Genomic DNA, 13,513 nt, shown 5'->3' with positions numbered 1-13,513 from the left:
ACAATGCAACAAACTTAGTAGTATTGCTCGATGAAATGCCTTCAATATTGCATAAAAAAAAAATGTTAATAAAATTGAACTGATTAAAATTTAAATTAATATTAGTACTAATTTTGTAAATCGAATTTTAATTTTTAAAAAATATATAATTTTTTCTTATACCGCGGTATATACTTTTTTGAAATTAGCGGAAGCCTACGGTACCGTAGGCTTCCGCTAATTTCAAAAAAGTTTTAGTTCTCTTATTGTTACCTCTAATATTTTTGTAGGATCTTTAAAAGGAAAACTGAATAATAAATTGGAAGACAATGCAGAATATGGAAAAATGTTTTAAAAATATATATTGGGTAGACTCGTATTTTATATATGTAAACAAATTCAGTAAAAAACGCAACTCGCTAATGTGTATTAAAAAGTAATCAAAAACTTATTTTGTTTTCGAACAAAAGAGTTTGCATAAAATAATAAATTAAAGAAAAAGAATAAACTTTGAAACCAATAATATAAAAAGAGTTTATCAAAATAATATTTTTTTATACTTTTACTAGGGGTTAAAGTAGGGGCACGCAAGTAGGGGGAATGCAGGGGAACGCCGTTCCTCCTTAGCTGACAAACCAAGAAATCTTTCCGCTTCGCTCGATATTTCTTTGTAACCGATCCACCTCGTTTTTAAGTTGATTTTTTTTATATATTTGATTTTTTTTTATATATGATTTTTTTTTATATTTGATTTTTATTATTGATTTTTTTTTATATTTGATATTTTTTTTTTTACAATGGGTTTGTCCGTAAATTACGCAACGCCTAATTTATCTCATTAGAGTCAATCATTTTCACATAAGCGCGCTGATTTTTATTGAATTTAAACTATTTTAACTTTTGCTTAAATTTATGACTCTGCGAGGAAAAACTTTTTATTTTTTTCTTACAATTAAATTTAAACTAGCGTAATTTATGAATGATCTATAAAAAATTATAATAAAATAAAACAATTCGTTGAGATTTTAATTTAAAATTTTTTTTTGTGTTTGATATAGCTAACTTTTTGTATGAGCTAGCTAACCATTCAAGGAGAAAACTATTTTTTGTTATTTAGGTGCCCCAAGAAGACATAACGGTCTTGTCACAGAGCACCGTGAAAGTGCAATTAACCAGGAAGTGCACGCCTCCTTACTTACCGTGACGCGAAAATATGTCGAGAGCTCGTATCGAACCTGGATCTCCTGCTTCTAAAGCAAGCGCTCTAACACCACTGCGCCACGGCCGCACTCCAACCTTTTGAATGCTTATATCAAATAAAGATGCTTTTCAAAAAAATGAAGTTGCATAAAGCATGGGAACAAAAAAAGCCCAAAAAATTGAAACCCCTCTGCCCGAAACGCGAGAGCATCAAGTTGATATAATATTTTTTTTACTTTTTTGAACTAAATTAATAAGTTGTAAGTTTACTAAAACTCAATAAGTTGTAAATTTACTAAAACAGTTTCATAAACAGAACTATTTCTTGTTTATGTTGTCACGTTTCTGTTTGGACACTAGAAATTAGCTCATTTTAAAGTTTTTTTTCTTAATATAACCATTTAATTAAAACATTTGACGTAAGCAAATAATTGTGGACAGATGTTGTATTGGTCATCACGCGAGACCTCGAAATACAGCACCTAAAATAAATACATCTACAGCAAAAATTTGTTGGACTGATTCCGTACCCGAAAGGGCTATTCGGCTTCCCTTTGTTCAAACAATTTGAACTTTTTAAAACCGTTCCACTTGACTTTCTATTCTACTTTAACCTCTGATTTTTACACTTCATTTTTATCGCGCTTTTTTAATTACAAAAATGCCTTAACCACGAGTATTTCGTTCTATTGAGACAAGAGTTACAATAAAAGAAAACAAAGTGCTACATGTCTTTATTTACAAACTTTATTTACAAACTAACATGAGTTTGTTGGGAGAAATTCAGTCACAAACAAAATCGTAGTTTTTAATGATTTTGTCAAACTTTTCAAATCAGCTAATGAGGTTTGAATATATTAAAAAGAAAAGAACAAAAATTTAAAAATATTTTAAAAACGAGTTTTTATTATTAGACATATTAAAACATTTTTCTTTTGCTTATCATGATGTTGCATAATTATGCAATAATATTTGGTAAAACCCTTTTTAATTTTAAATATTCTTAGTTGAGTTTTCGCTTTTTTTTGTTTATGTACAAAAATACGACTCAACCATATATTGATACTATAAATATTTTTTAATTGCTATCAATTTTAATCTAATCAATTTTTTATATGTTATCAATCCTTATCAGAAATTCTTATTTAATTAAACTGTCTGTTACTTAAATAAGAATTTCTAAATTCTTATGTAACAGACAGTTTTTAGTAAACTTCTACAATTTCCCTCCATTCTGCTTTTGCAAATTTAAAAACTCCAACAACTAGCGGTTGCAAAAAATGACTTGTATGAGCTGGCAATTGGAATAAAATTATGTTGTTATAATCTCTATCATATCAATCATCTTTGCTATTCCGCGGAAGCCTCTGGGACGAAGTTACACGCAGCTAATAGGTTGCATGTGAAAAGTGTTCAAACTGGTCGTGTATTCCTGGTATTATCAGTTATCACGAAACAATTGAATTCGTGTGCAAGGACTGAGAATAATTTTTATAAGATTTAATTTTTGTAGTTTGATGTTTTAAGTCAATGTTTTTTGGGTTCTAAACTTTTTTTTTTTTAGTTTTCAAAAAATTATCAAATTTATACAGTATAGCAAACGTTGCCACTATTTAGAAATGAATAAAAACTGCGATTCTTTCAATGGTGAAGATCACGTGGTTATAATAATAGTGGGGTATAAAGTGAAAAAAAATTATGGGTTTTTTTAATAATGTTTCAGTTTTTGAATTGCTGCTACTTAAAAATACACTTGTGTAAGAAAATCATAAAAAACACTACTAGCCTAATTTGATTGATGTAGCCTAATTCGATTGATTCGGTAAGGCTGCAAACCACTTGAAACTAATGGCTAAGATTTCTGCTAGTTAACAGTAGTTAACTGGCAGAAAAAGACAGTGACAGTGATGGTGAGCTTTTTTTAACTGATTAAAAAAAAATAAAGGAAGACAGGATCTAATAAATAGACAACTCCTACACTGTACTAACGCAATGTCATACCCTTACATTAAAGTATAAAAGTAATCAATTTTTACATAACTTTAAGCTTGAGGTCTACGCTAGTATAAATTGTTTACCATTTTAAATTAAATGCTCACTAATTTAAATTAAAATATAATTAGGAACACGTGTCTATTATACTTGACGACAACTTCACTTTTAAAAATTAAAAACGAACAACATTTTCCTTATCAATTTACTTATGTTAACAATTTTCTGACAATTTTTACCTCCCCTTCCCCTCCCCTTGTCAACGACCTCTTAAATTTCAGAGACCCTCCCTATACTATTATGTCAACAACTATTTCTTCCCACCCCACCCCACCCCTCCTTTAGAAATAAAAAAAAATGAAAAAAAAAAACATTTTAAATAGTTGTAATAATAGTAGTTTACAATTTTAAGAAAAAGTGATTAAAAGAAAAATGTTTAGAAAAAAAATTTTAATTCAACTTTTAGCTGATGAACATTTTTTAAATATAAAAATTAATTTAGGATTACCTAGGTTTGCTCTGAACAAAAAGTAAATAGAAATAAAATTCTAAAATTAAAAGAAGTAAAATTGGTTGCTACATGCAACACTTTTGGTTTGAACTTCTTCCAGTGCATGATAGACGGTAAAAAAATTAAATTCACGCTACCTATCAAAGAACTGCAAGTCGATATTATGTCATTAATAGAAAAATTGTTGCAGTTATGAAATTTAAAAGAACAAAGAGAAACATTAAAATTTTGATGGAGGATAATATTTCTCAATGTTTTCCATAATTCTTACTATGATAAAAAAATCGTAGATATTAAAATTTTTGACAAGGTCTTCTATCACATGAAAAGCTATATTTTTATGTTTTTATATTACAACTATTAATTGCAAACATAAAAAATATATATATAACTAATCATCTGTAAGTTAAGAAATATGCATATTTTTTTTACCTAGGTAGTAACCATTCCTAGATAATGTTAAATATTTATTAAAATATTTATCTTCTTTACTTTAACTTTAGACTTATTCAATTTCACATTGAAATCAAATAATTTTTTATAGATTCTAATATAACAAAATAATGCATTTGTTTAAACCAGGAGTTTATACAAATAATTTATTATGTTTGATAATTTGTATAAACCAGGGGTTGGCAATCTTTTAAGACGAAAGAGCCAAAGCTTTCAATATATAAGATTTTTCCAGTTTTTAAAGAGCTACAAACTTGTTTTCAATATTATAATAGTATTTGTGCATGGAGCAAGAGAGCTGCATTTTAACATCAAAATTTTAACATCAAATTTATCTTGCGAGCAGCTGGTTGCCGACCCCTGGTATAAACACTTAAAGAATGTTTTCATAAATATAAACTAGTTATGTATTCAGCGACAGATTTCAAATTTTTTGTGTTTAAATTATTTAGTGTTCAGTTTTTATGACCATGTAAAGTTTGTTACCTCTTTAAATTAAGGGGGGTTGTTCTTTACATGATCATAAAATCTGAACACTGAATAATTTAAACATAAAACTTGAAATCTGTCGATGAATACACAACTTGTTTATATTTAGAAAAAAATAAATAATTCAACTGTCCTCTCGTATATGGAAGGCCTAGATTTTAGGGTTTCTTTTTCTCATTTTCCTATTACAGTAATTTTTTGTTTGTGGAAAACCTTTTCGTCATATATATAAATGTAAAAAAGTTTGGAATATTTTTTATGTTTAAAAATTGGTTATTTCAAACATTTAAAAACCTTTCTAAGCCACTGTTTCTCATAACCTAGGGCTTCCCACGCCACTGTTTCTCATAACCTAGGGCTTCCCACGCCACTGTTTCTCATAACCTAGGGCTTCCCACGCCACTGTTTCTCATAACCTAGGGCTTCCCACGCCACTGTTTCTCATAACCTAATCTTTTTAGTGGCGATATTATTATTATAGCACAATACTTTTTCGAAATAATTAATTTCATTTTCGAAATAATTAATTTCATTTTCGAAATAATTAATTTCATTTTCGAAATAATTAATTTCATTTTCGAAATAATTAATTTCATTTTCGAAATAATTAATTTCATTTTCGAAATAATTAATTTCATTTTCGAAATAATTAATTTCATTTTCGAAATAATTAATTTCATTTTCGAAATAATTAATTTCATTTTCGAAATAATTAATTTCATTTTTAAGATATGGACTCTTTAAACCTAATAAATGTACTCTTTAAAATATCCAAAACTTTTATTTGCTTTACTTGCACATAGAGTTACTTGATTTTTCTATTTTAAGTCAGATCTTTTTTAGCGACAGTGACACGCAAAAATAAAAAAAATTTATTTTTGCATAAAATAAATTTTTTTGGGGTTATTTTTGCTAAAGTGCTTTATCAAACACTTCTTAAAACTAAACTTTAATTGCCATTTGATGAACCAGTTGACAGCTTAATCTAAGTCAGTTTGAAATAGGTTAACACTTGTTTCACAATCAATCCTTGATGATACTTTTGGCATATATCTTTAAAATATTATATATTTATATACAAATGCCAATAACAAAGCCCTGCGGCACATTACTGCATATATCTTTCCAAGATGATACAATTTTTCCCAACTCTTTGCCTTCTATTTTTTAGAAATACTTTCATATATTTTAACAATGTACCAGAAATCCCATAACATTTAAGTTTCAGGAGTAGTCTTTTATGGGGCACCAAATAAAATGGCTTTGCGAAGCCTAAGTATATTATATACATATGTATATACAGGTATATTTTAATATAAATAATATAATATTGCGTTTAATGATTCATTAAGGTTAGTTGAACAAGAGCTTCTTAAAAAATCCGTGTTGATTTTTTGAAAGGTTATTAGGATTTAGGAAATTCGTAATTAACTCTTGCACCTTGAAGGGGTTGAGCACAACCTCTTCAACGTTCTATACCTTGTAAGTAAGTGAAATTGGGCAATAATTTAAAGGCGATAGTTTACCTCCTTTTCTAAATGGAGGACTAACATAGGCTGACTTTAACTAAACAGGTAGTTCACTAAACTCAATAGAAGCTACAAATATATGTACAAGCGGTAGAGCTATTCCGTATGCGCTAGTGGTAAGTATTTTCTTGGACGTGAACAACTTATTTAAACTGGGAGGCTTTGATGAGGAGGGACGCAAGCAACCTGCCTCTTAAATGAATAACATAATTCTGTTGTAATACTAATTTCATATACATTGAGCGAAATAGAAAAACGTTAGGATTCCATAAGTTTACTTTAAGGTATCAAATACCATGTATTCGCTGCCGTATTGCACACATTGTAACTCATTTCAAGTAAAAAAAAGGTAAAAAAACTTTAAACAACCGGAGTTTTAAATATTTAAATAAGAAATCTGTGTATCTACGGCCCGATGCATGGATATATTATAAATGAAATGCAAATTGCTTGAATATTTCAAACACGGTAACATAAACCGAATATTATTTAGAACATTTCTATATAAGTTAAGTTACACAGCGAACTGATGATACTAGTTCTTATTTTTCACGTAACTTTTCGTAATTTCACGGAAGATTTCTGTGGAAATTTATTACTTAAATATGTTTTTTATGGTATAAAATATGGCTTTCAAATACAATATTTTCAAATTCGTATGTGAATTTGAAAACATTGTATTTGAAAAAGTTAAAGAAAACAAGAAAAGGGAACAAAGTTTGCATCTAGAGTTACATCAAGCCGAAGTAATCATAGATGCAGCGCCAACAGAAGAAGAATAAGAAGAAGTAATGACAGGATCTAAAGTATTGTCAAAACCACTAGGAATTGAAGTAGTACCTTGTAAAAAGGTAGTAGTTGCAGTAGTTGCAAACGACTGCTATTACTACAGGCTACAAAATACATCTACAGGCTACAGAATACATCTTTTGCTACAGGCTAAGAAAAGATGTATTCTTAACAGTAGAGAAGTTAATAAGACAACGCTTCTTAAATAGAATAAAGTAATAGTATACCAATCTTTTCTTTATTAAACTTTTTCCTTCCACACTAGATAACTTCCGTTTCAAAGACATATTATTCAAATGAATCATCAAAAATATTGTTAAGTAATGTTACTGCAATTAAGACAAACCTTTTTTTAATCTTTTTTGAAACTAAAAAATTGCATAAATAACATTTAAATTGCATTTAAATAATACAAATACAATTCTTGAGAGATTTTATTAAACTTAAAAGCGACTCGAAGTAAACTACAAAACAAACAAACATAATAGGAAAATACAAATAAATTTTTAAAGAAATTGTTTTAAACACGAGTTTCAATTTTTTTTTTCTACCACACCCTGTAAATATCCATGGCTAACATCACCCGAAAGGACCGAACAAATCCTTTTAGATGGGCATTATATAGACCTAGTGTGAACATTTAGAGCTGTTTTTGAAATCTTATAACTACGTCCGAGCCATTTTTTTCATTTTTAAGTTATATAGTGAAAATAACCAAAATCCAAGATTTTCCAAAAAAATAAACAGCTCAAAATCATAAATTACAGTGATTTTTTTAAGTTGTAGGTATATAGAGATCATAATAAAATAATTTTAAGTCATTTCAAACATCCCAGAAGGTCAAATAATTATTGGAAATTAAAAAAAATGAATTTCATTTGAATTTAATTACTTTGTAATGACTAAGCATCAGCAATGATTTTATGTACATGTACGCATGCACACACGCACGCACGCACGCACTAACTTTTCAAATTAAAAAGGGTTAAATCCTTCCCTGTCATCCCCCTTCCATTGGCATGAAGTACACAATAAGATTATGTACACAAAAAAATTGTGTACACATAAAGATTATCATGAAATTTATGAAATAAAAAACATTCATAATTATTTTTCCTTGTTGAATGAAGATCATTTTTTAAAATGAAGACATAAAGCATCAAAAATGCCAAATAAAGCAAAAACACATGAAGAATGCAGAAAGTCTGTTTGTTTTCTTTGCATGAGGAAAGGAGACCGAGAGTTTAATGACTTTATCATTGGAAGAATTCACAAATTGTTGAAAACAGACATTGACTTTGCAGATGAAAGAGTCGCACAGGCTATTTGCAATGCTTGCCGAACTCTCTTGCAAAAAAGAGATGCTGGGGACATAAGTGTTTAACTTCCTGCAATCTACAACTTCTCTGCAATCACTGTCAAGCCTTTGACACGAACATCTGGTCCATGTGACTGCCTCATTTGCCAAATAGCAAAACTCAAGCTCAACTAGAAACATCCCTTGGCACCAAAAGAACAGAACAGAAACCTTGACCAAGGTGAATCTTCTAAGCCTGGCTCTTCACCAAAGTCCCGCTTACAGTCATCAGAGAAAAGATGCGCACAATGTTTGTCCATTCTTGCAAGAGGTTTCAGACATTCATGCACAATCGGAACAAGACACCAAAACTTGCAAGCATTGGTCCAGTCAGATCCTGTTGGTGGTGAGCAAATTGCATCTGCCATCATCAGCTCAAAGGATGCATCTCCTGGAGGAACTGTCCGGCTGAGTCAAGCAAGAGGAGGGCAGTTATTTCCATTAACACCAGGTAATAATAAACTTCTGTGGGAATCACTTTTACTCATAACTATTGTTGTTGTAATCATTCACAAGTAACAAAAAATTGTTAAATTTATTTCATTTGCTTTTTAGGCTCAGCATTTGCACGCAAATCAACCAGTTCAACACTTACAATACAAAGCTTGTTAAATGTTCAGTTAAACACAGGACTATCCAACACAGGAATGCGACAACTTGCTCAACACTTAACAAAGCAACAGAAACTCGACTAGTTGAGCCATTTTTCCAGCAAAAGTTTGCTGCTGTAGGAAAATCGTTGAATGATTTCTTTCAACTATCAGTTGTCAACATTTCAGCAGAAAAAGGAAAAGCTGAAGAGAAGAGAACAATCATTCACTGCAAAAATCTTGAGGACTTAACCAACAAGGTGTTGTTGTCAAGGGAATACGGCTCCAATCATTTTGTCAAGCTTGGCATTGATGGAGGAGGATCATTCTTGAAAATGAGCTTAGCAGTTATCAAGGTAACTGATGAAGATGATGAAACAAGAAGTCCTCAACAAAAAAGTCTTCGCTTGCTGACAAGCTCATCTGCCCGAGACACAGGTGTCAAACGGCAGCTCATAGTTGCCATCACTGAAAATGTTTCTGAAACATATGAGAACGTCAAATTGATGATGAACATCATTCAATTAAATGATGTTTCTTTCTGCATTTCATGCGATCTCAAGATGGCCAACATCATTTGCGGAATTCAATCCCATTCAAGCAAACACCCTTGTTGCTGGTGCAACATTGATTCTGACAATCTCTCAGAATGTGGAACATCCAGAAGTTTTGGATCAATCAAGGAGAGATTTGAAGCCTATGTTGCAGCTGGATCGGATACAAAATCAGCAAAAGATTTTGACAATGTAATCCATCCACCACTGATTAAAATCGATGACTCAACACTCATTTTGGATGTGATTCCACCAATGGAACTCCATCTTCTTCTTGGAATTGTCAATCATCTTTTCAAGAATCTTTCTGAGTTATGGCCTGGTGCTAAAGAATGGCCAACTTTGCTGCACATTCAGCTCCAGCCATACCATGGCGGACACTTTGCTGGCAATGAATGTCATAAGCTTTTGCAAAACCTTGACATTCTCCAAAGAATGGCAGAAAAAGCTTGTGCCTATCAAGCATTTGGTTTCATTGAAACTCTTAGACATTTCAAAGAAGTTGTCACTTCATGCTTTGGAACAACTCTGCATGAAAATTATAAAGAAATGATTCAGAAGTTTAAAACTTCTTTCCTATTCTTTCCAATATCGGTGACACCTAAGGTCCATGCTGTTTTCTACCATGTTTCTGAATTTGTAGAAAAACATCAAACCTCCCTCGGAATCTTCAGCGAACAAGCAACCGAAGCAATGCATTCAAGGTTCAAGGTTCACTGGGAGCGGTACAAGCGCATCCCAACTCATCCAGAATATGGAAAACAACTCTTCAATTGTGTTGTTGAATATAACAGCAAGCATCTGTAACAAACAACACCTACAAACTCAACTTTTTCAGAAATATATGTTTTGGACTAAAAAAAATTAGAAATTGTAAATTTTAGAATTTTTTGAGAAATTTAAAAACTGTTTTTGGATTATGCATTTTGTGAAGAAAGCTTTTAATTCTAGTCTCAAATTTGCAATATGTAAGAATCTGTTTATTTTTTATCATAAATATTGTCCAGACCAAGCAAGTTGTGAAAATATGCTTTATGGAATTTTACACTTTGTGTTTATTTTACCATAGAACGTTAAAATGAGAAAAATGGCTCTGACAAACTTTTGGATGTTTGAAATGACTTAAAATTATTTTATTATGATCTCTATATACCTACAACTTAAAAAAATCACTGTAATTTATGATTTTGAGCTGTTTATTTTTTTGGAAAATCTTGGATTTGGGTTATTTTCTTATATAACTTAAAAATGAAAAAAATGGCTCGGACGTAGTTATAAGATTTCAAAAACAGCTCTAAATGTTCACACTAGGTCTATATAATGCCCATCTAAAAGGATTTGTTCGGTCCTTTCGGGTGATGTTAGCCATGGATATTTACAGGGTGTGCTACCAGGGCCAACGACATGGGTTTTGAAGTGGAGGGGCTCAATCGTCAATTTTTGGAAAAAAATTTCTATATATAGAATCTTTTTTTTTAGAAAAAAAAGTCCTTTAGAAAAAAGTGGAAGGGGAACAAGCATATCCTTACCCCACACCCCGGTGTTGTCGGCTCTGTCTACATTCTTTTAATTCTACAATTTCAATGACTTCTGTACCACAAGTTCCATTTTTTATACAGAAACAATGGCGTAGAATCAATGCATTTACAATTATTTTTTACATTTTTTTTCTTTACATATTTAAAAAACGCACTTTATTAAAAATATTTTCAAATTGTTTATAAATATATTTAATTAGTGGCGCAACAAAAACAATAAGTGAGAGAGATTGTGCATTTTAGGTTGCTCATAATTAAACTTTAAAAATCGTATAGGATACATGTAACTGAAAAGTTTTTATTTATTGAAAAGTGTACAAAATATTAAAGGAGATATTTCATTATTAAGTTAATACATAAAAATAAGAATTCGATAAAGATTTAACTAAAAAACATTGTGTATGTGATGATCTTTGAATAGAACTTTAAAATGTGTGAATCGACCTTTACTTGAAATAATTCTTGCAGCTTGTTTTTGTCAACTAAGCAGTTATTTAATTTTATTTACATTTGAGCTGCACCAAGCAATATTTGCATAGTTTATATAACAATGAATGAGGAAGATATATAAGATTTTCAAACAATTTTGGTTTAATAAGTTCTTGCCAAGAACTTCTTGGCTTTGTATAGCACGCCAATATCTTTTGAAATTTTATTTTCTATCGTTCTATGCGTTCTCTCTCGTCACGTTTTTGTCATGTATCATTTGTAAAATCTTCAATGATGCGTCTCTAATTATTTTAGACTTGCCAATAAAAAGTATAATTTAAAAAAAAAAACTTTATTACGTTGCCTGGGTTTTTCTACAGTATAATAATAAAATAAATAACTAAATAACTAAATTTGCATAAAAATCTGCCTTAACTACCCTTTTTATTTAAAAATATAAATCAATACCTGTATTATATTAAAAAAATCAGTTAAAAGTTTTTATGTAATCACCTCCCCCTAGCCTATCGAACATAGTCGTTTTTGGCGTTTTTTGACCATTTTTTTAAATTAAATGGGCTCTGGAGGAGGCACAAAAGCGGTCCAATCAGGCTAATTTTTTTCCAAAGTTAGTTTTAACATCAATGTCCCACATTTCAAGGGGTAGTTTATTGAAGTTCAAAAATTTCCTCAAAAGCAAGTACCCTAATATATATATATATATATATATATATATATATATATATATATATATATATATATATATATATATATATATATATATATATATATATATATATATATATATATATATATATATATATATATATATATATATATATATATATATATATCAAAGGTTGCTCGCATAATCTACTGTTTATCTAATACCTGGTATATTGAATACTATATATCAATGAATAAATGAAAGAATACTAAAAAAAAAAGTACGCTTTCGGTTGGAATTCGAGGAACTGGAGGACATAAATAGTTAAAATAAAAATATCTTTTAAGGGTGTTTAGGATAAACTAAGCAAAAGGAATTTTTTGGGGTAATCAAATCCAAAAAGCAAAATTTTGATGGGGAATCCGCAATCTTAGAATTAGCAAAAATTGTAAACAAAAAAAATAATTATAGCAAATTTGATTTTGCAAACTAATATCGCTCTTTTTGAAGATTAATAATAATAATAATAATAATAACAATAATAATAATAATAATAATAATAATAATAATAATAATAATAACAACAAAAATAGTAATGCGATATCGTAAAGTTTTAGAACTATAAATAAATTTAATATATTTTAAGTAAAGTCAATAAGTTTAGTAAAAATTATAGAAACTTCAATGAAAATTTATGAAAAGTTTAAAAAAAAAATGCTTACTTAACAAATTTTGTATACATATGAAAATAAATATCCATTTTTTCCATGACATCTTTTTTTTTTTGCAATGGCAAACCATCTTTAACATAAACAACTTGATTAAAATTTATAAAAGTGTTCTATTTAAATAGAAATATCTTTGTCAAAAAAATTACCAAAGCAAATTTGAATTAAAGGTCTACTCAAAAAATAAAAAGTTATTAATTGCTTCATTTAACTTAAGAAACAACACACCTAGTTCAACTTTTTTTTCTCCCAATGAATAATAATTTTTAATAAGTTTCAGCTTTTGTTATTGGTTTTTAATATACTTCTTATTTTAAGCTTGTCTTTAATATGTTTAAACGTGAATATGAATTACTCATATTTAATTATTGCCTAATTTAAAACTCTGCAAACATTACAAATGTTTTTTACAAATAAATTTAATGCTTATTATATTTTTTAATCCGAGCATAGGTTTAAAATTTAACTTAGGTTACGGGCATTGTCTTTGTAAAAACTCAGTAACCATAATAATGACGTCTTGTATTTATTTCTGTATGAGCAAATCATACAGTGTTAATTTATGCTATACTTTTTTTATATAGCTTTTTATGCTATTTTGTATTAAAAGAAACATGTGTGTGTGACATTTTAGAAAAGTTTTTTTTATATTTGTTACAAAACAAAAAACTTATCTAAATAAGTTCAACCTATTTAAGTACAAAATAA

The 13,513-nt window shown here is 29.2% G+C and overlaps 1 protein-coding gene across 4 annotated transcripts in view; it reads right to left on the bottom strand.

Moving 5' to 3' along the window:
* Nucleotides 1-13,238, bottom strand: part of LOC136080829 (mucin-2-like) — a 93,594-nt gene extending 80,356 nt beyond the window's left edge. For 3 of the 4 annotated variants that reach the window (XM_065798081.1, XM_065798079.1, XM_065798080.1), the window contains exons 1-2: nt 13,034-13,171; nt 12,800-12,878 (exon numbers count right to left, since the gene is read on the bottom strand). In XM_065798081.1, coding sequence (XP_065654153.1) covers nt 12,800-12,878 — 79 coding nt within the window. In that variant the 5' untranslated portion in view covers nt 13,034-13,171. Of the gene's footprint in view, nt 1-12,799; nt 12,879-13,033 lie in introns of all 4 variants that reach the window. The other variant, XM_065798078.1, reaches the window with a different exon arrangement.
* Between the last annotated feature and the right edge of the window lie 275 nt (nt 13,239-13,513).

This window comes from Hydra vulgaris, chromosome 05, assembly GCF_038396675.1.
Source record: "Hydra vulgaris chromosome 05, alternate assembly HydraT2T_AEP".
Lineage (NCBI taxonomy): Eukaryota > Metazoa > Cnidaria > Hydrozoa > Anthoathecata > Hydridae > Hydra > Hydra vulgaris.
The sequence above is the reverse complement of the archived record's forward strand: the minus strand, read 5'-3'. Positions and strand labels throughout refer to the sequence as shown.